The following is a 22,725-nucleotide window of genomic DNA, read 5'->3' as shown; positions in this document are numbered from 1 at the left end:
AGGAGGCCTCACCATGGTCACCATGTCTCTCGGGCTGGCTCATGAGGGATGAGGAATGCAGGTGTTTCTTCTGGGCAGAGGTAGCAGGGGCAGGTGACTCTCTGACAGGCTGGGTTTAAGGAGCTCTAGACTCAGGGACTGGTTTTGTTGTTAGTGACAAAAGGGAAAACAGAATGTGTGAAGTAGCTTGTTGTAGGTATTCCCCATGTGGATTTATTTTTCACTAACCTCCTAGATGATCTGGAGCTTTGTAGAATCTCAGGGAACCTCGTAGACTTTCTAAGGACTGTCTTTCGCTTCAGTCTTCCTGTAGCAATCCTACAACAAAAAAATTTCAAAAATAAAACGGAGAGAGAAATCTCCAAGCTGCAATTCATTTGCAAATTTGACTGTATTAACCAAGGGTTAAACAGAGACTGGGAGCCGCTCGCCTCTTAGACAAGCGGTTTCTCTGCTCTGGATGTTCACACCTCCACATTACAATCTTTCAATGGGCAACATTCCCCCTGACTGATCTGACTTGTTTTCTCCTCTCTTGATGTATACTACTGATAATGGGCCATTTCCACCCTGACTGTATAGACCTTGTCAGCTCTGGCCCTCCCCTTTACTGAGACCCCCCTCTTTAAATGCTCCTCTGGACCTTCCCTCCCCAGCATGCATCTGATGAAGCGAGTCTTTGCCCACGAAAGCTCATGCTCCAAAATATCCGTTAGTCTATGAGGTACCACAGGACTTCTTGTTGGTTTTGTGTTTTGCTTGAACCTCCTAGAGCAGTCGTGGGCAATCTGCAGCCCAGGGGTCACATACAACCCACTGGAGCTCTACCTGAGGCCTGCAGCCCCCCTCCCCCATATGCCTTTTGTGTACTGTGGAACCAGAGCACTGTACTCTCTACTTCTTCTCCTCCCAGCTCTTTTGGAGACCATGAATCGCCTGATTCAGACTCCCTCTGTGGCCTCCTGCCTCACTCCCAGAGCTGGAACACCACAAGTCTGGTGTTTATGGGGAGCAGGGCCAGTGCGCGAACCAGGTGACGAGCACACTCTGAAAGTGAGGGGAGGGAGAGGGAGGCACAGGAAGTTTGAGGTTTCAGTGCTCCGCTGTGTGAGAGGCACTATGGGAAGGGAGCAGACAGGGGAGCCGTGGGGCTGCAGGTGGAGTCCCAGAGGGCCACAGGCAGCTGCAACCCACTGAAGTGAAGGAGATCAGTCATGTGACCCACTCTGTATCTTTGGTTGCCTGTTGCTGTCTAAATTGTGACCAGCCATGCACCCATGAGCGTATAAGGGGTGGGGTGTTGCCAGTGAGTCTGGGAGCTGTGAGAGCAAAGTGCAGTGTGAGCCCAGCTCTGCTACTGTGGAGGTACACGTGTGTTTTAAACTTGAAGAGTGCAAATAGGAACCAGTAAAGGACATATTTAATGAGACACCAGAGATATTTATCAAACACCTGCGTCTAGCAACAATAAAAGTTGCCACTGTACTGTCGCTGCAGTGCTGTTACTCCTTTTGCCATGCGTTACACGTCTGATGACTTTCTAAGACTGCAGAACACAGACTTTAGCTCTCCCTAATACACGCATCCCTCATTAAGCGAGTACTTTATTTACGAGTACTCGTTTAAACGAGGGACACATACACTTACCTGTGTTCACTAGACGAGTGGACTCCACCTGCTAATCCAACTGAAACCCCCACCCCGTGGTTCCAACCCCGCCGTAGTCTGACACCCCACCGCCAGCCCCGCAGCCCCAAACCACTGCAGCCAGACCCTCCCCCTCCACTGGCCCCACCGCCAGACCCCCTTGCTGCCTGTACCACCCCGGCCCCACAGCCTGACCCCCGCTGCCAGTCCCATGGCCCCATACCACAGCAGCCAGACTCCCCTGCTGGCCCTGCAGCCCCATACCGCAGCAGCCAGACCCCCCTGCTGGCCCCGCAGCCCCATACCGCAACAGCCAGACCCCCCTGCTGGCCCCGCAGCCCCATACCGCAGCAGCCTGATGCCCCTGCCAGCCCTGTGGGCCCGTACCATGGCAGCCTGAAAGCTCCGCAGCCTGACCCCCCCATGGCTTCAAACCATGGCAGCCAGATGCCATTGCTGGCCCCACAGCCAGACCCTCCTGCTGCCTGTACCCCCCAGGGCCCCACAGCCTGTCCCCCCTGCCGGCCCCATGGACCCAAACCCCGACAGCCTGAAACACACACACACCCCACAGACCCACTCCGCCACCAGATTTTAATCCTCCCTCCCACTCACGGCCCCAAACTACCCCCAGCATTTAACCCTCCCCAACCCAAGGTTCACTTACCTTTCCAAAACAGCACCTCCTGCTGCCACTCCTTCCCCGAGTTAGGAGCCATAGGAACCAATCAGAGACTTTTACATGTATTTAATAGGAATTTAGTGTCCCTCTTGTACAGAAAACATATAAAACTGCTGGAGCGCTTCCACACACGCAGCCTGAGGTCAACACTGCACATTCGATGGCAGGACAGAATTACGAACCTGGAAGTCCTGGACAGAGCAGGAACCACAAGCATTGAAGCCATGATTCTGAAAGCCCAGCTTCACTGGACAGGGCACATCATATGAATGGAGGAGTCAAGAATCCCTAAGCAACTCTTTTATGGTGAACTCTCCCAGGGCAAAAGGAATCAAGGTAGGCCTCGCAAGAGGTATAAAGACTGCATGAAGGCCAACATTGCTCATGCTGGTTTAAAACCAAATCAGCTAGAGCAGCATGCAAAAGACCCAACAGGCTGGCGTGCTCTTGTGCGACACGCATATGACAACTTTGAAGAGCAGCGACACGTACGCCTCATTGATGCTTGTGAGAGGAAGAAAGCAACAGCAGCAGCCGCACCAACAGAGCCAGGACAATTCCCTTGCCCCCACTGTGAACACCCAGGCCGTTCAAAGCTTGGACTCCTCAGCCACATGCGAGTCCACAACCGATGAGCTTGTGCAAGCTCAAGACGTCATCATTGGACACGATGGACTACCTATATATATAGTGTCCCTCTTATGAGTTTTCGCCTACAAGCAGAAAGTTGGGAACCAATTGTGCTCGTATAGCAAGGGATGAGTGTACTATCTGGTTTCCCCCGGACAAAATAAAAGATGTCCCCCCAAAAGCTTTCAGGAACTCAGTATTGCAGCAAGGTTCAAATGTGATGGAAAAAGTCCTGAAACAGAACACCATAGCCCAGGCTTTGATCAGCCTATGGGCAAAACTATCAACATGAGTGCAAAGGAGAGAAAAGTGACCTTGTGAACTAAAGAACTAGAATTAATATTCTACGGCTAACCCCTATTGTTCCACCCAATGTTGGTTCACAGTTCAATTACTTGATGTTAGTTGAATAGTAAGAAAGAGGAAGCCGTGCTAGCCTGGTATTCTTAAAAGTAAAATGTTTCTTAAGCTTAAAAGAAAATAACTTTTCATTTACTCATTTATGACATGAACAGATACTGGTTTACAGATCCTAGCATGCACGTTTCATATGACAGAGATAAATTATGCATGTCAATGTGCATCAAAGTCTTGAAATAGGTTATAAATGCAATAAGAAATAAGGTGTTCAGAAGTTTAACAAATGGGAGTAGGGTACTGAAGATACTTCTCACCTGGGGTGCAATTTGATCTAAGGCCAGCCCTGTTCTGGGCCATATCTGTGGGTGTGATGCAAGTTTGTTACAAAATCATGGGAAAGTCACATCTGCTAGACTACCTGCCTTCAGATATTATCAGTGGGTCACCAGCAATGACAAGGGTAGTAGAAAGCAAACAGATTTTCTATGTGGGTGCACAGAGGCAGTCACATTGGACACGCACATGCAATTGAAATGGAAGGTTCTTTTGCAGTGAATCATTTAGTAGCTTGCTCTTGAGGTGCTTTTCATCTCAAGCACTTGATGGTCTACCCATCAGTTTTGGCACAGTTCTAGGCTTCCTGGAACCTGCTGGTTTGAGTCATAGCAGTCTCAGCTCTTCAACCCTTTTGGGTATAACAGACAAGTTCAATGCCATATCATCATCATCATCATCATCAACAACCATGGGCTCAGTGCCTGTTGGTATCCTATGCCTTCCTCACTATTTCCTTCCATCTTTCCCTGTCCAGTGCAGAGTGGCTTAGTTTCTGTAGACTAGCTTCACACCAATCTACCATATCATCTACCCATTCTCTTTGGGGTCTGCCTCTCCTAGTTGAATGATCCATTATGCTGAATACCAGGGTCCTGACTTTTTGCTCCTTGTTCATACTGCAGATATGCCCAAATATCTGTAACTTCCATTGTATAACCTTCTGCAGTAGGTTCTCTTTAGGCTGTATCTTCCTATATAATTCTTCTTTGGTGACCTCCTGCACCCATCCTATTCTCAGGATCTTTCTGTAACAACTCCTCTAAAACTCCAATATCCTTGTCTTTGATTCATTCATTATCACCCAGGTCTCACAGCTGTACAACATGCTGCTGAATACACACATTTTCAAGATGCTCAGCTTCATTCCTAAACTAATAACTTTGCTTTTCCAGATCTTACCCATAACCTTCAAACTCGCTCTTGCTTTTGCTATTCTAGTTTGTATTTCCCTCTTACAGCCTACATCATATGTCATGTTGTTCCCCAGATACATGGACTTCTCTACATTCTCTAGTTTGATCCCATCTACACTGATCTTCCTATTGCTTAATCTCCAGATACCATTGTTTTCATTTTATGGATGTTCATAATCAGTCCCTACCACTTCCCTTCCTTGTTTAACACCTGCACCGTTCTCGCTAGCGTCTCTTCATCTTCCTTGATGATATCTATATCATCCTCAAACCTCAAGTTGTTAATTCTCATTCCGTGCACCGATATCCCTTCTACTCAATACCATACCAAGTAATTTATTGTGTAGGGCCTTGACGAGAACTTAAAAGCCAAGGCCAAGTTTCCCACTGATAGCTTGCTGTTGTTTGTTAATGCTAGTGTCCTACATTTGTTGCCAACTCTTGTGTTTTTTAATAAAAGGCATATGATATGTGGTGGGTTTTCTTCAAGCCCCAGCCCCTGAAGTCATGTGAGAATCTCAGTGCACGACGGCTCAAACCATCCCTAGTCCTAGTGACAGCACAGAGGAGTGGGGCTTGAAGCCCCATCTGCATAATCCGAAAAGGAGCTGTGGAACAAAAGACCCCACAAAAATAGAAACTTGGAAAAAAATCTTGTTTAAAGTAGTTAACAGTTGCTGTTTATTTTGGTATCTCTCTTTCATTTAAATCTTTCCCTTGTCTGAGCATAACTAAACCTATAAGCCATATGGGGTAAGAAACTGCCACTGCTTCACATCTCCATTCGGAACTGCAGTGTTGATCCCTTCATCTTCTCTTCATAATCTGAGTCAAATGCCTCATTCTGGGCCACAGTGAAGTGATTCTTCCAGTCGGCCACTGTACCTGAGGGAGAAAACCAAGAATGGCTAGCTGAAATTCTGTGGTCTATATTATGCAGGAGTTCACACAATATGATCACCAGAACAGCCTCTTCTGGCCTATTAATCTGTAAAAATAAATACATTATTCAAACTATAGTCTACTTTCTTCCTTCTGCCCCTTTCTGTCTCCTACCTGTTTCAGAGATCTCACTAGGGCTGGGTTAAATGGTGGCAGTTTTTCAATCTAATCCCCTATTAGCAGTGCTTTTTCTAGTCAGTTCCATCATTAGGTTTGGCTGGTAAAGAACAAAACTTGGATCCTAAGATTTTCTCCCACCTTTGGAACAGGAATAAATGGCTGGATTTTCCTCAAATTATAGCTGGTATTGGCCCTGCTTCCACATTACCAACCTTTCGGTCTTTTATGTGAACCCTGCTATAAGTGGTGTAGGGGCTCTCACCCTTTCTCATGAAGGGAGACACACTCTGGTCCATATGAGCCTTTGGTACCATCCTATAATTGGCAGTGGGGTTCTTCTGCATCTCCTGGAATGAGGTGTGATGGAGGATTTTATCCACCACTTCTTCCTTCAGGTCCTTTCCCAGAAATTGTAACACCTTTTGTGTTTCACGTTTAGGATCCTAGAAAGAAAGACAGATGCTGCACAAAAGTATGTGAACAATAACAAAAGGTAGCAGAATAATGTCAATTATTCAACCCAGAGTTGAAGTCTGGGTAGAGTGAGAATGGAGGGGCTTGGAATTTCCCTTTAAAGAGAGAGACCCTATCTCCCAAATCTCTCTCTCTCTTTCTCTCCCCCAGTCCAAATTGCAAATAGTTTTGGCTAGTTCTGTTTATTTGAATGTATAGGAATGTTGGAGAAATGCCTAGTGTCAGCTGTGATGTAGTTCTTTTCCAAAGTTGAGCATATTTCCTGTGAAGCCTCCTACTTGACTCATCTACCTGACTCTCTAGCTCTCTGATTAAGTACTGTTGATAGGTATAGCTGTTGCCTTCTTCAACTTCATGCAAACAAACAACATTTTTCGGGCTGAAACATTACGGCTGTGTCGCATGGTAATCAGCCTGATCGGAGAATACTAATGAAGTGCTGCGGTGAATACACAGCATTTCATTAGGCTAATTCTCCCCGCAGCAACATCAAAGTGTCAAAGTTTGAAGTGCCGGCGTCCCATGTAGGTGTGGGCACTGCTACTTCAAAGTGCCTTTAGTCCCAAAATTTTTGGGGAGTAAAGGCACTTCAAAGTACCGTGGACACTTCAAAGTGCCCGCAGCTACATGGGATGCCGGCACTTCAAAGTTTCACACTTTGAAGTTGCCATGGGGAGAATTAGCCTAATGAAGTGCTGCATATTCATCTCAGAACTTCATTAGTATTCTCCGATCATGCTGATTACCATGCCCCCATTGAAGAAGGGGGCTAGTGTAGACACAGCCTATATGAGTTCATGTTCTTTCCCTCCCTTACCTCTTTCATGTCCTCATAGAACAGGTACAGAATGGGTTTGTCCTTTTTCTTCTCCCACCAGCCTTTCACATGATCGTACCAAGATCCAAATGCAACTACATTAATAACAGAAGCGCAGAAGAAAAGAGAAACATTTACATTTCATGTGCCTTCGTTGGCATATCCACAAAGAAAACAGGTTAAATAGAGGTTCTCAAAAAAACACATAATGACACAATCATACGAGGAATAGTAAGTTGATAGGAAAATAGGAGGTTCTGGATGTCTTAAGACACCCCTTTTGACACAACTCATTTCCTGTCCCTCAAGATCACCTGACACATTGACTAGCAAACTGACTGCCTGAACATCTAAGACATGTTCTAGGTCGGGGGTCAGCAACCCGTAGCTCTGGAGCCACATATGGCTCTTTAAGGAGCCACTTGCAGTTCCAAGCACTGACTCCACTTGCAGCTTCAGAGGCTGCCACTGCTTAATTTTTTGTTTAAATGGCAGCAGCCTCTGGAGCCTCTGAGCAGTCAGCTGTGGCAGGGGAGGAAGCCAGCAGGGCAGGGAGCCCCAGAAGAGGAAGACAGCAGGGCTCCACATGTGGGAAGTCAGCCTGCAGGAGAGCTGGGGAGGGAAGGGGGGGCCGAGCCTGCCCTGCTGGAGCTGTGCAGCCGAACTGAGAAGGAAGCGGTGGGGGGAGCAGCGGCAGTGCATGGAGCTCATCAGCTGAGGCAGGTCAATCCTGGGATAAGCGGGGTGGTTTGGGGCTGAAGGGGAAGCTTGGGGATGGGAGTAACTTAACTTTCTAACTGATACAGATCATTGTGTGTGCATGGTTCTTAAAATAGGGGTGACAAAAAGTACATCCTTTATTAAGGACTGTCTCATACTCACATGCATTGTGGCTCTTGAAGTATTGATTTGGTAACTGAATTTGAAAAAAAAATGGCTCCTCTCACTATTTTGGTTACACACCCCTGTTCTAGGTAAATCTGGCTCTTGGTTCTGGACCAGAATCTGAGAAGAGGAGGTCGATGGGAGATGTGTTGATCATCTTTTATCTTGGCCCATAGGGGCTTCTATCTAACTAATATTTGGGCACACTTATGGGAAGAGATTCTTTAAGTATGTTTAGAACGGCTGATAACCTGCTCCATGGTCTTTGGATTAGCAGTGCCATTGTCTGTGAGCTCGGTGTTGTAGGGAGAATCTCACATCAAGTATTACCTTCCCCAGCCACAAACTTCTCGAGGAACTCATCCCAGGTGCCAGGTTCTGGATGCATCTTTGCCATTTGGTAGAAATAGTAATAAGAGACTGCCACATCCTTGGCATTTCGGGCCATGTAGATGATCTGTGAAGACAAGAGGGATGTTTACTGTAGGCCATCAGATCTATGCTAAAGTAACAAAGCTGATTAAAAAACAAAAATACAAATTTGCAGAAATACTCCATTCCCCCATAATTAAACACACAGCATGGAATCCCATGGAAACTCCAGTTTAATCCACTCAGGTATTAATTTTAGGCTGCTCATTGCTTGTGATCTGGGTTCAGTAGATGGCTTTCTCACAGATTCATGATATGATTTTGGACAAGTCACTTAATCTCTCCATGCCTTAGTTGTCCATTGGTAAAATGAGAATAGTAGTGCTTTCTTCGTCTGTTTATATCGCAGACTCAGTGTGGCAGGAATTTTCTCTTGCTATGTGTATACGCAGAGTGGAACACAATGAGAGGTTGATTGGTTGGAGCCTCTGCTACTGCAATACAAAGAAATAATAATAACCTTGCAGTTGTTTTCCCAGAAGGATTCAGGAAGGAGTTGAACTGGAAGATGGGTCTTTATTAACCGAGGTGAGGGCATTTTAGCCAGCTGTGATATGCCTAAAACGTACAAAAGGGATTAAAGGAAAAAAGCAGGACTATTACACTTTTGATCGTAAACTATTTACACTTGAAGGGCCACTGTGGTGAAGAGGGGAGTTGGGCCCACAGCTTGTAAGAACCCTGAGCAGCCATTCTGTATGCCTCTACTGGACGAAGTCCAGACAAATATGAATAGGGATAGAAGTAGACTTAAGTAGCTAAACAACCATACATGGGGTCTGAAAATGGCATTGGTGAAATCTCTTTCAACGCTCGTGTACACACATCTAGCAGCTTCCAAAGAGGTAGTTTTCAGAGAGTCAGACTGAATCATCTCATCAGCCTTATCCATCTCTGCCTTGTCTGATTCTAGGGAAATGTATGTATATGAAGCCGTGTGAAAAATCTTCTCTCCCACACCCCAGTCCTTTAATGAGGAGTGAATGTAGCTCCATATAAACATACTAGCACATCTTAAACATTAGGGTGGGAACATATAATATTCTGTTCCCCTTTTAGGGTGAGATATTCCGAAAAGTTCAGCCCCACCTTGAGAACAATGGAAATCTCACCTTTAGGGTCTTAGGATGGGATTTTCAAAAGAAAATATGAGAGGTAAGCACTCAATCCCTATTGACCATTACTGGAAAATCAGCATCTAATTCCTATAAATGCTTTTGAAAATCCCACCTTTAATCCATTTTTGTATTAAGTTAGTCTTGAAGCATTGCAGTTTAAGTTCCTCACACAGAGTATCCTAATACTGTGATAGTTTGCATTTATAAATGGCCAGATCCAGTGGAAATCTTTCCACTGATTTCCATGCACTATGTGTGGAGCTCGTAGTGCCTTTCGTTCCAAAGAATTCAGTGGTTTAGAAACAGCAAAGGCCAAATTCTGCCCTCAGATCTATACATGCATCCCCCCAACACAGCCTGTGAAATGGGATTGTATATTTCTGAGAACAGAATTCGGTGCCAGTTAACCAACCCTCCCAACAGCCCAGGGAGGTAAGTAAATCTCCTCCTATTCAGTTTTGGGCAACACAATTGCTAACGAGAGTGTTATCAAAGCCACAGCTCCAACCTCTGCCAGGGCTGGCCTGCACTGTGCAGAGCTTTACCATTCGCAATTCCAGGGACGATCAGTTCCATGAAAGGGACCCGAACGTAAATCGCATCCCGTTTGCACTTCTCCGCGTCTCCATTGTTATAGATCATGTCCAAAATTTCACTGATCCAGGTTGTGCCTGGAAATACAAAGCAAAGTCACTAAATACTCTTCTGGTGTGCAGGAGACAGGTCATAGGCATGAAGTCAGATCCTCAGCTGGTGTAAATGGAAGTCAAAGAAGTTATGCCAATTTGCATCAGATGGCAATCCCTTCTAGTCTATGACCTTTCGCAACAGACTTTGAGGATGGTGATCATCAGTGCTCCTGTGCTTTTTGGCCTGTGCTTGAATATGTGATTTCTGTAGTGAAATGACTCAAAGGGCCTATCACTGCAGAAGTCCAGTATCACCAAACTTGACATTAGATCACAGTGTTTCTGCTACAGCCTGAAAATCCAAAGCAGATTTCTCACTAGGCCTGTAGGAGATAAATGGCTCAAGAATGGAGGTATGAATTGACAGACCCCTGCCACCTTTCAGCTCTGAGCTTATGCCCAGAACAAACACCCACTTATCCATCTCATGAAAGAATAACTCCCTTCTGGCTCACGTTGGTCAGAATCAAGTTAATTTCCCTTCCTGAATGTTGAGTAAGGACACTTTGCCATTAGTCCACAAAGCCTGAAGTATTCAGCAATAGGAGAGTGGGTAAATGTTGGTACGAGAGTAACACGGAAAGAATATTTCGCCATTTTTTGAACACATTCCTGCTAGGACAAAGGGGTTTGTGGTCTTATCCTGTGTTTGTGCATAGCAATGTTACAGGGCCAGGTTTCCCCCCGCAGGTTCCAAATGCTCCCGGCCTGGCCCAGTCTCCTTTGAGAAGGTTTATTCACATAATACGGGCAAGTAAACCAACAGAAAACACCAAATCTGAGGAAACGGGCCTTCGCCACGAAAGCTTATAACCGAATAATAAATTTGTTATTTTTTAGGTGCTGCAGGACTGCTCATTACAACAGAAAACAGACTTGTAACTCATCTCCTCTCTCTCAGCTTCAGCACCAGCCCTCCCAAGGATCCCTGGCATGTCTCCTCCCGGTAGCTCCCCTATTCTAGTCAGACCTGCTCGCTCCTTGGAAGAGTAGGCTCAGTGCTGCTTCCCTCAGCACCTCGTCCCTTGCTCCAGGCACCTACCGCAGGAGTTAGCTCTACCCCACCCTGGCTTCCTTTCCCCAGTACAGCCTATCCCACCCACTTCCTTCACATCTTATTTCCTCCTTTTTGACAGCCCTTTATGGGCCGGGGGTAGCCCTCCTCCCCGCCAACTCTTTTATCGACCGGATTGGGCTCCTGTGCTCTGAGGCAGGAGACTTAGTCCCAGTCCTACTCACAGGGACCAGCTACTGTGCCATTTTCTGTCTGTCAATGTATTGCTTTGCTGAGAACACAAGAACGGCCACACTGGGTCAGACCAGTGGTCCATCTAGCCCAGACTTCTGTCTGCCAACCGTGGCCAAAGCCAGGTATCCCAGAGGGAATGAAAAGAACAGGCAATTATCAAGTGATCCATCCCTTGTTGTCCACTTCCAGCTTCTGGCAGTCAGAAGCTACAGACACTGGGAGCAGTGGGTTGCATCCCTGCCCCTGTTGACTGATCACCACTGATTCATTCTCCTTCTGTGAACTTATAGTTTTGGCCTGGTAGGCTTCTTAGTGTCTTCCCTACATGGCAAGGGCAAATAAAACCCCTGTGTACTCCAGTGTTTAGAATAGGGTTCCTCAGTCAAAAGGGATCAAAAAAGCACAGACGGAGTGGTCTTTGAGTAAGAGATTCTATACCTAAACGAGGAACTGACAAAGGGGTTAAGGTCATGGCATACATGTGGTATAAGAGTCAGGCAATAGCTTCCATTTCCGCCCTGGGTTTGTGCCTTTAAACTGCAAAGAATAGTTCTTAACAGAGCGGTGGCACTCACCTGATTTCGGGTAGGTGGAAATGAGAAGGTCATCTGGCCTGGCTTGGAATGATTCCACTTTAGCCCATTTTTCAACAATGCTCCAGAAGAGGGGGACACCACGGAGTGTTTCTAATTTCCTCCTTAAAAAACTTTCATTATCGTCCATCCTGGAAATGCTCAGCTACAGGAAGAGAAAAGAGTGTAAATGGAAGTGGTCTGCTTCCATTACAAAGTACCGGGACACTCTCTCTTCCACTTAGCACTTATTTTCCACATTGCAGTTTGGGAGACTTGTCTAAAGTTAGTTGCTAGTGATAACCTGGGGAACATTTATGTGTGGGTCACAGTTTTAGGGTTCAAGGGCAATGTTGAATTCAGCCTGTAGTGAGTGACATGGCAAAATAAGTCTGGCCTATCAACTGGAAGAGGGCAGGCGGCATTAGTTACATATTCACTGAGCCAGATAGCCAGCTGTTTTAAATTGGCTTAATGCCAATAATGTCACTGGGGCTCTGCTGTATGTTATTGAAGAGCTGGTCCAACAATCCTGAATGTCAGAAGAATTCCATCCTAATTCAGCAGCAGAAGAAGCTGTGCTGTCACTTGAATATGGAAGAAGATAGGAGAAGTGGGGCTGGCAGGGGTGGGATGGGGAAAAATGAAGCAAGCAGTAGAATTTTGAACTGATTGCAAACTTTGTTGAGGAGCAGTGTTCCGTATAATTTTTTCCATCCATGGGCAGAATAAATTTTGTTATGTACACCCACAGATATGCATCACCAATAGTATTACATGATATCTGATTTGTGTGCGTCATCAGCATCATCAGGGATTTACAACCCATCCTGGACAATGATCCCCCACTTTCACAGGCCTTGGGAGCAGACCAGTCCTTGCCCACAGACAACCTGCCAACCTGAAGCAAATCCTAACCAGCAACTATACACCGCACCACAGTCACTCTAACTCAGGGACCCATCCATGCAACAAACCTCATTGCCAGCTCTGCCCACATATCTACACCAGCAACACCAGTACAGGACCTAACCAGATCAGCCACACCATCGTGGGTTCATTCAGCTGCACATCTACCAATATAATTTATGCCATCATGTGCCAGCAATGCCCCTCTGCTATATACATCAGACAAACTGGATAGTCTGTACGTAAAAGAATAAATGCACACAAATCAGATATCAGAAATGGCAATATACAAAAACCCGTAGAAGAGCACTTCAATCTCCCATGCCACACAGTAGCAGACTTAAAAGTAGCTATCCTACAGCAAAGAAATTTCAGGACCAGACTCCAAAGAGAAATTTCTGAGCTACAATTCATCTGCAAATTCGACGCCCTCAGCTCTGGCTTAAACAAAGACTGCGAATGGCTGGCTAAATACAGACGCAGGTTCCCCTCCCTTGGTGTTCACACCTCCAGATCAACTGCTGGTAGTAAGCCTCACCCTTGCTGACTGAGCTAACCTTGTTATCCCCACCCTTGCTCTGGCTTATTTATACCACAGATTTCCAAGACCAGCATCTGATGAAGTGAGTCTGTGCTCACGAAAGCTCATGCTCAAAACTTTTCTGTTAGTCTATAAGGTGCCACAGGACCCTTCGTTGCTGTTACAGATCCAGACTAACACAGCTACCCCTCCGATACTAGTTTTTATAGTCTAAAGTCGAGCTTTCACTGCGTATATGAGGGCTTATCGATATGAGCATACTTCACCAGCATACATGACTCAATTTTAAATTGATTTATTACACCTGTCCAGACTCATAATGCAGGCACATTACAACTGCTTTAAATCACATGCATACTCTGAATTCAGTAAAACAACCAGATTCAGTCCAACTGCTTTAAAAGTGACTTAATGCAGTTTAACTGTATGTACATTAAAAGTTTGCATTGATGTAAGTTGACTAGGTTACATCAGAGCAAAATACCAGAGGTAGATGTGTCCTCCAGGAAGTTGTATTTTACCACTTTCACTCTAGTTAACTGGTAACCACCTAAAACAAAGCACAAATTGAGGGGATAAGTGGTTCTATCGTGCTTCAGAAATACACAAAAGAAAAATAAAATTTTTAAAAGTGGTGGGAAAAGTTGGCATGTCAACGCATATTCTGCCACTTAGAGCAGCTCTCCGTAACATAGCCAATATTGGGAATAAGCAAATACAGATTTTAAAACAATTTCAGCAGACTCACTTTTAAAAATTAAAAGCTACTTCCTGCATCAGTGGTTTTCAAGCCAGCCGGGATCATTCTCCAGTCTGTCTGCATAACGCAGGCTAGAGAATTTCCCTCATTGTTTCCTGCTTGCATCTCAGTTACTGATTTTGGAAGTCTCTCTCTGCACTATACAAAAGACCCAGGGAGCCTTTGTGGCAGCACCCTGCATAGAGAAAATCACAACACGTAATACAAAGAGCATTAAAAAGTATTGCACCTGTGTTTCTTGTATGTTGCTCAGCCCAGTAATACACAGCAGTGGTTTAACGTGGTTCAGTAATTGGATGAGTTTCTAGTTTCCATTATGACACAATTGTTTACTCTCTGATAGAAGGTCATGGGAGGCTAGCAAACTCCAGGGACTTCAGTTAATAGTTCTAGAAAGATCTTTGCTGCTTCAAGTTTTTACTACCCATGTTTGTGCTGTATTTTCCCAGTAACTTGTCTCATGACCCACGGTTATGCAGCCACTGTATTCAGATGAATATATTTGTATATAAACCATGTGAGGCAAAGCTTGTTATCATTCACTTACATACAGGCTTATGCTGCCATGAGAATCTGAACAGTTTTCTCTCTGTTTTTGCTTTAAAATCTTAAACTTAACATGGTATTGACATAGATTTTCCCCTCTGGTCGCGATAGCCATAATGGGGGAATATTTTTCTGAAAATCCCCATGAAGATTTAACCAAATTGCCTGCAGAGTTATCTTCCAAACCTTTGGATTCCCCAAGAGTCACTTCTGTAGGAGGCTAAGGCCATGTTTACAAAAGTTCCCTCCCGCATATCCTTTGGTGTTTGGCCACCTCAACTCCCTGGCAGTACTACTGGATTGCCCCTGTGTCTGTGGAAGCCCCCAGGTTCTGGGACAAAGGCTGTTGAAATAAGTCAATATAGGCTGGGACTGGACTGCTTTTTTTCAGGGAGATGCAGGCACTTATCCACAAGCAGCTCTCAGCAGGGATGATTTTTACACTGGTTTTACTATATGAGTTAGGCAGAGGAAGAGTCACAGTGCTTATGGTTGTTTGGAGACCACAGGTGCTGCATTCACCTGGACTTGGAAATCAGGATGGCAGCTGCAGACCAGCTGCCATGATCGAGTCCTCTTAGAAAATTGCTCATTTATAATTTGTGTGAGCCAAATCCCTACTTCACTTGCCATATTGTGTAGCCCACCACAAGTTTAACAGTGGGAACCCCCCAGCCCTGCTTTCAGTCCTGGGTGGTGGATAGTGGAAAATCACAGAAAAGTAATAACGGACTTCATTATCCCAAATACTCAGATAACTACTTTGCTCCATTTTTCCATGGCTTGCCTGCAACTCAGGTGCAATTGTTTGACAATCATCCCACAATTCAAGTATGCCTTAGTGATTTCTTTTAGTTAATTCTTAAACAGAGCAGGGTGAATGAACTTCCTGGTATAAATTGTTGATTCATTCAGAGGTGTTTTTTTTCTGTTTGGACATTAGTACAAGAAGACTTTGATTTTGCTGAACAAGACAAATTGCTGAACCATGAGAGGTCAATACTGTCTACTGACATTATTGACACTTCCACTGCATGCTAGGCTCTGAGAAGGGATTTAGGGGTAGATTAGAGCAAAATAACAGCATAGAACACTGAGCGCCAGGACTGGTGGCTGTAAACAAACTTTATGGCACCACAGATAACTTGGCCACACCAAAGGTAAGAGAGAGAGAATGGATGAACAGGATCCCTTGGGAAACAAAGATGAAGGGGAAAAGAGTTGAAGAGAACTGGCACTATTTTAAAGTCTTACTGAAGGCATAGGAACAAAAAATCCCGCTGCACAGTAAGAAATGCAAACATGGTAGGCAACCAGCTTGGCTTAACAGGGAAATCCTTAGTCAGCTTAAATTCAAGAAGAATGCATACAAGAAATGGAAACGTGGACAGTTGACTAAGGAGGAGTGTAAACATACGGCTGGAGAATGCTGGGCAGTAATCAGGAAAGCAAAAGCACAGTTGGAACTGCAGCTGGCAAGGGATGTGAAGAGTAACAAGGAGAGTTTCTACAGGCATGTGAACAATAAACAGGTTATCAGAGAAGGTGGGGGGCCATTACTGGATGAGGGAGGTAACCTAGTGACAGATGATGCAGGAAAAGCTGAAGTATTCAATGCTTTCTTTGCCTCAGTCTTCACAGACAAAATCAACTTTCACATGACGGTCCTAGACAATGCACTATGGGAAGGTGGAGGGCAGCCATCTGTTGGGAAGGAACAAGTTCTGAGCTATCTAGAAAAACTAGATGTGCACAAGTCCATGGGTCTGGATTTAATGCACCCAAGGGTACTGAGCGAATTGGCAGAGGTCATTGCTGAACCTTTGGCCATTATCCTTGAAAACTCTTGGAGATCAGGGGAGATACCGGATGACTGGAAGAAGGCAAACGTAGTGCCCATCTTTAAAAAAGGAAAGAAGGATAATCCAGGGCACTATAGACCCATCAGCCTTATCTCAGTCCCTGGGAAAATAATGGAGGGAATCCTCAAGGAATCCATTTTGGAGCCCTTGGAAGATGGGAAAGTGATCAAAAGTAGCCAACATGGATTCACCAGGGGCAAGTCCTGCCTAACCAATCTGATTAGCTTCTACGACGAGGTAACAAGCTCTGTGGACATGGGGAAGTCAGTGGATGTGATATACCTTGACTTCAGCAAGGCTTTTGATATGGTCTCCCACAACATTCTTATCCATAAGTTAAGGAAATATGGATTGGATCCTTGGACTATAAGATGGATAGAAAGCTGGCTTGATGGTCGGGCCCAACGGGTAGTGGTCAATGGCTCAATATCTGCATGGCGGTCTGTTTCAAGCGGAGTGCCACAAGGCTCGGTTCTGGGGCTGGTGTTATTCAACATCTTTATTAATGACCTGGATGAGGGACTGGGTTGCACCCTCAGCAAGTTTGCGGACGACACAAAACTAGGGGGAGAGGTAGATTTGTTGGAGGGTGGAGAGAGAATCCAGAGTGACCTGGATAAATTGGAGGACTGGGCCAAAAGAAATCTGGTGCGGTTCAATAAGAAGAAGTGTAGAGTCCTGCACCTGGGGTGGAAGAATCCCAAGCATTGTTACAGGCTGGGGACCGACTGGCTCAGCAGCAGTAGGATGGAAAGGGACCTAGGGGTTATGGTGGATGAAAGGCTGGATATGAGTAAACAGTGTGCCCTTGTAGCCAAGAAGGCTAACGGCATACTAGGGTGCATTAGGAGGAGCATTTCGAGCAGATCTAGAGAAGTAGTTATTCCTCTTTATTTGGCACTGGTGAGGCTGCATCTGGATTATTGTGTCCAGTTTTGGGCCCCCCAGTATAAAAAGGATGTGGATTTGCTGGAGCAGGTTCAGCGAAGGGCAACAAAAATGATTAAGGATCTGGAGCACATGGCCTATGAGGAGAGGCTGAGGGATTTGGGCTTGTTTAGTTTACAGAAGAGAAGACTTAGAGGTGATTTAATAGCAGCCTTCAACTTCCTGAAGGGGAGCTCTAAAAAGGAGGGTGAGAAATTGTTCTCAGTGGTGTCAGATGGCAGAACAAGGAGTAATGGTCTGAAGTTGAAGAGGGAGATGTGTAGGTTAGATATTACGGAAAAACTACTTCACCAGGCGGGTGGTGAAGCATTGGAATGCGTTGCCTAGAGAGGTGGTGGATTCTCCATTCCTTGAGGTTTTTAAGTCCCAGCTGGACAAGGTCCTGGCTGGGATGACTTAGTGGGGGTTGATCCTGCTTGAAGCAGGGGGCTGGGCTAGATGACCTCCTGAGGTCCCTTCCAGCCCTGTGATTCTGTGATTCTGTGACATCTGGCCAACTAAAATCATGCTGGACCACGGATGTTGCTGGATGAGAGAGGGCCGTCCCAAAGAGGTTGAACCTGTAGTATTTTTAGCATTTGCCCAAGGTCACAAGGATGGCTGTTGCAGAGCTGGGACTTGAAGCCAGATCTCCTGCAGTTTCTTAGCCACAAGAAGGTATTGCTTCTCAAATATGAGTGTTTGTGGAACACTTTGTGTGAACATCTCTTGAATGAAGAGCCTTTTATAAAGTAGGTCGGTTACATATGTTCACTATTCTCAATCATCCCCAAGTGAGTGGGCCTATGCAGACAGCAGAGAACAATCCTAACAGAGGCAACTGGCAACAAAGCTCTGTCCTTATCCTGGAGCTCCTTTCTTATGGCAGCAGGTCACAGTAAACGTCTGTTTGGAGAGCATTTTCTGTCACAAAAGTGAATGGGAAAAGCAGGAAGGCTGGGCACCAGGAGAATGAGGTGCACTGAGCTTAAAGCATCTCAAAGAGCTTCCTGATCTTCAGAGGAACGTGCGTATTTTCTGACAAAGAAGGGGATGGCGCAGTGCTATCCTCTGTGAGAAGAGGGAAGAGCAAGAGGGCTTCAACAGCCAAGAACAATGCATGGTGAAGGAGAGGGAATTTTTGAACACTAACAATGTGCTCCCTCCCCGACGTGCATGAAAACCTAACAAGTGGATTGGCTGTCAGCTGATTGCCCATTTCGAGTCATCACTGGGCAAGTTTTAGTGATCTCTGACCAGCTAAAGGGGATGCAGCATAACTGACTCTCTAGATACACTTAAATAACAAATGCACACCAGCTCAGAAGGAGGGTGGGGGAAATGGTGGGGGATAAGAAGTTGAACAAGTAGCATTTCTGTGATGTTTCCCAGTGATGCCCAGAGTCATGAGGCTCCTCACTGCCACTTGCCAGGGGGGTGAGGAAGCACTGTATGTGACTGTGGGAATGGGGGGGTCAGCTCCCCAACTCCATCAACTGTGGGTAACACAAGCCCTCCCCAGAAGGCCTTGCAGGCTCTCTGCAAGATAGCAATCAGCACATTCCAGCCCTTGAAGCCTCTGATAGTCTTCCCGGAGCATCCATCTCTGGCCCACTGGACTCAGATTTGTTGCCTGCAAAGAAACAGTATCTCCTCCTTGCTGGTTTCACTTCAAATCCCCAATCTGCTTACCACCCAGCACGGAGACATGTTTATGGTCAGATACAATAAAAGTTTATTTAAGGCAGCATAGAGATGCAAGTGATAGCAAGTAGAAATATTAGAAACAAATGGTTAAGTATAAAAATCATAACATGCTTTCTAGACTTAAATTAATGAACCACATACTCTGATGTCTTGTAAAGTGTTGCTCCCCTAAAATCTTTACAGCATTTCACAGCCAGGCTGGTTGTGACCCTCCTTTCATAAGACAAACTTGCTGCTAGCTTGTTTTCTTGATATAGGATTCTCTGTATATCCTTGTAACCCCCCAGATATGCTCTAACAATCGTCTATCTTTAATCACAAACAGGACACACTCTGCTGTTCGTTTTATCCTGTGAATTTCTTCTTTAGTAGTTTTCATAATCTCTTCTTCTGCCTGGGGCTCAGTATGGAAATAGATCCAACACTATCGGGCACACAGTTCATATGTTGTGCAAATATGATCAGACAGGGACATAGGCATCCAGTATCTCCTGACCGGAAGGAACATGTCCAAATTAAGTCACCTCCCAGTGGCCTGCCTTAACTTTAAGACCTTAGGAATATTTTTTCAGTATAGATACTTAACTTCTTAAATATGATCAGTCCATGCATTTTGCTGTGACTGTGTTAACCAGTGGGCTAGTGGTTCTCGGTAAAGACCTCACATGCCCCCCAGGGAGTCGACAGCCACACTGCACCCCAGGACAATGGGGGGGGGGCAGTTCTGTGCTCCTGGAAGGGTGGGGCCTCAGGCAGAAGGGGCAGGGCAGAGTTACAAGCACACCATGCCTCCCCCGTTCCCTACCCCCGCAAAGCCCCAGCACTGCCCGGAGTATGGCATGCAGATCCCTTCCCAGCCCCTAGAGCTGCCCAGAGCACAGTGCACTGTGCTCTGGTAGCCGTGTAGAGTGCCCAGCCACTGCTGTTGCCGTAGTCCCAGGCCCTTTAGAACAGTCGCCCCCTTTGCCCCTCCTATTGCCAGGCCTTCATGCCCCTTTTGGTGATCTACTGTTTTCCTCCGACCCAGGAATCCCCATAAAAAACCCCTATGCACTCCTGTGCCCTCTGCCAGTTGGCACACAGAGATCTCTGGGTCACAAGCTCCTTAAGTCAGAATATTTATTTCTGCTTCACTGACTTCATCATGAACTGAACTCCAAACGCTGCTTTTGACTGACTTTTATGTACACTCCTCGGCTAATTGGAACTGCTCCTTTAACTGATAATAAACCTAAGTCACTGTAAACCCTACTCAGACTCAAAGTTAAAAACCCCCTTGAGCTGCGAGCTGAGGAACCTACTGTGCCTTCCATGGGGTTGTTGTAGGCTTTTTTGTTGATCTGAGGCTCGGATCCCAATCCTGCTTCTGGGTTAAGAGCTTTCGTCCTTCACTTGTTGTTTTCTAAGATCCTCTGTGCTCCTTCCTCTTTGCCAGTGCTCAGTCACAAATCCGAGTAAGCCAGCTTCAAGCCCTATCTTTCCAGGAAGTGGAGTTTTTACTGGCGAGCCAAGGTTTTGTTTGTCTTTTTCCAAACACAGTTTCGAGTTCTTAATACAAATGGGTTGTGTAGTCGTCTCGGCAAAAGCTTCCTGCTTGCAAGAATGACTGCTCAGAAAGGGATCCCAGACTCTCAATGACTTATTAAAAACCCACAACTAAACTGCCCCTTGATTCTTCAGCTTTCCAGTATGAAGCAGATTCTCAACATTCAGTCAGTGACTGGCAGTTCGTATCAGCGCTTTTTTCTCCGTGAAAGGGGTGATTTTAAGACGATCATTGTACCATAGAAGAAGGGAAGTCTCAAGAACGGGATCCCAAAGCGCAATACTTCCAGAAGGGAGACGAGGGGGGGAAGGTTGGATCTTTCATTGGACTGGCTTCTGTGTAAGATCAAAAGCTTGTCTCTCTCACCAACAGAAGTCAGATTTAGTGGTGCCCTATGGCGTGTATGCCTAGGGATTCGCAGCCCCCAGTTCCAAACCCTAACTGCCCCCCACAGGCTCAGCACTGACTCCAGGCTCCATCCCTCATCCATCCCACCCACAGGTTCATTGCAGGGGTTCTGTCAGCTCCCAGTCACATTCTACCTGTCCATGCACCTCCTCCCCCACATTTTTCACCCAGCCCCTGCTCACCAGGTGGTGGCAAGCAGCACAGGCATGGGCTGGAGGACTCCAGAGGAGAAGAGGGTAGCCAGGCATCCAGTGTCTGGAGAAAAGCCATGATTTCCCATTCAAACCGCCGCTTCTCCCCAGCCAGCAGCACTGGCTGCCCTCTGCTCCTCTGGCCACCGCCTGCACCTCACCCCGGTTGCTTAGCCTTCCTCTTTGCTCTGCTCCAGGGTTGCCAACTCTCCTGGACCAGGTGGACCTCATGCCATTTGCTGCAGTGGCACATGATTCATCCACCGTGGGAAAGCTGGTAACTCCCTGGCTCCTGCAGCTTCTGCCCCCCACAGAGGGACCATCCCCACCCTGTAAGGCAGGAGTGGCTATTCTGAACTGCGTGGTACACTGGTACTGAAAGGAACGGCCACGCTTCCAATCATGCACTGTCTCTGTGGTGCAGAAGTGAAAAACTGAGCCACAAGGTGGGATTCTGCAGGTGGGAAGGGGAGGAGCCAAGGTACCTGAAAAGCATTTCAGTATCCAGGATGGATGCATCAATCAGAGTAGCTCTGATTTATGGCAGCAGCACAAATCTCATCAACAGGAGAATTATGAGACATGGCTAAGATTACAGAGCAGGTCATTGTCAGAGTGCAGGTCACATTACTCCCTGATCAGTGCTCTCACCACTGAACCTCACTGCTTCCTATGTTCCTGTAGTTATTAACCACTTTACTGCGTTGTGTGGAGCCTTCGTTTAAAAATCAGCATTACATTAGTGTTCCTCCAGTCGTCTGGAACAGAGGCTGATTTTGGTGAATCACAGTTAGTATTTCTGCAGTTTAGTTTAGTTTGAGTCTCAATTATGGTACATTTAAATAGTCTCCATGTAGTTTAAGGCATTGCCCCCTTGTAACTGTTTCTTTTAATTTTCTGTCCTCTTTATTTTTGTGTAGTTTCCTCTGCCGTGGTGAGTGTCTTTGGCATTTTCTGCCCTTCAGGAATGTCTGATTTAATTTACATTATGGGTGCTACTAGTGAGCAGTTCTGCTGCGTTCACATTTTGACTCTATCCCGTGCTCTACTTAGGACTAAAACCAAGAACTGCCTCTCCCTGTGAAGGTTCCAGGACAAGCTGCAGCAAGAAGCAGTCATTGAATGTGTCAAGAAACTTTACCTCTGTATCTTCTCCTGAGGTGACATTTACCCAGTCAACATGAAGACAGTTGAAATCCCCCTACTATTTTTATTGTGTTTTCTGTCTTCATAGCCTCTTAATCTTGAGCATTTCATAGTCACCCTGACCTCAGATGGTCAGTAGTATATTCCTATTGCTACACTCTCATTATTCAAGCATGAAATTTCTGTCCCTAGAGATGTCATGGTAATTGGATTCATTTTAGATTTATACTTTACTTGACTATTCTTTCTTTCATATACAATGCCACTCTCCCTCCGTTCCTACATATTTTGTACCATGGCATTACCACATCTCAT

The 22,725-nt window shown here is 45.8% G+C and overlaps 1 protein-coding gene across 3 annotated transcripts; it reads right to left on the bottom strand.

Annotated features, from left to right (window-relative positions):
• Positions 1-5,210: 5,210 nt before the first annotated feature.
• On the bottom strand, positions 5,211-20,741 carry LOC142012880 (sulfotransferase 1 family member D1-like). Of its 3 annotated transcripts, none has more exons than XM_074993879.1 (8): positions 20,421-20,741; positions 11,871-12,033; positions 9,903-10,028; positions 8,700-8,797; positions 8,138-8,264; positions 6,923-7,017; positions 5,894-6,074; positions 5,211-5,454 (listed from the first exon to the last, which is right to left on the bottom strand). In XM_074993879.1, the coding sequence occupies exons 1-8, from the start codon at positions 20,430-20,432 to the stop codon at positions 5,342-5,344; spliced, it is 915 nt and encodes a 304-aa protein (XP_074849980.1). In that variant the 5' UTR covers positions 20,433-20,741; the 3' UTR covers positions 5,211-5,341. The 3 variants fall into 3 exon arrangements, with proteins under 3 accessions (XP_074849980.1, XP_074849981.1, XP_074849982.1); XM_074993880.1 differs by lacking the exon at positions 20,421-20,741 and adding an exon at positions 14,307-14,325; XM_074993881.1 differs by lacking the exon at positions 20,421-20,741 and adding an exon at positions 14,066-14,083.
• Positions 20,742-22,725: the final 1,984 nt, after the last annotated feature.

Source organism: Carettochelys insculpta, chromosome 4, assembly GCF_033958435.1.
Source record: "Carettochelys insculpta isolate YL-2023 chromosome 4, ASM3395843v1, whole genome shotgun sequence".
Lineage (NCBI taxonomy): Eukaryota > Metazoa > Chordata > Testudines > Carettochelyidae > Carettochelys > Carettochelys insculpta.
The sequence above is the reverse complement of the archived record's forward strand: the minus strand, read 5'-3'. Positions and strand labels throughout refer to the sequence as shown.

Coding starts and splice junctions, on each gene's coding strand:
- LOC142012880 (XM_074993879.1), bottom strand. Junction 8,265..8,699: donor TCTGGGAAAACAACTGCAAG/GTTATTATTATT, acceptor TTGTCTTCACAG/ATCATCTACATGGCCCGAAA. Junction 7,018..8,137: donor GAAGTTTGTGGCTGGGGAAG/GTAATACTTGAT, acceptor TTATTAATGTAG/TTGCATTTGGATCTTGGTAC.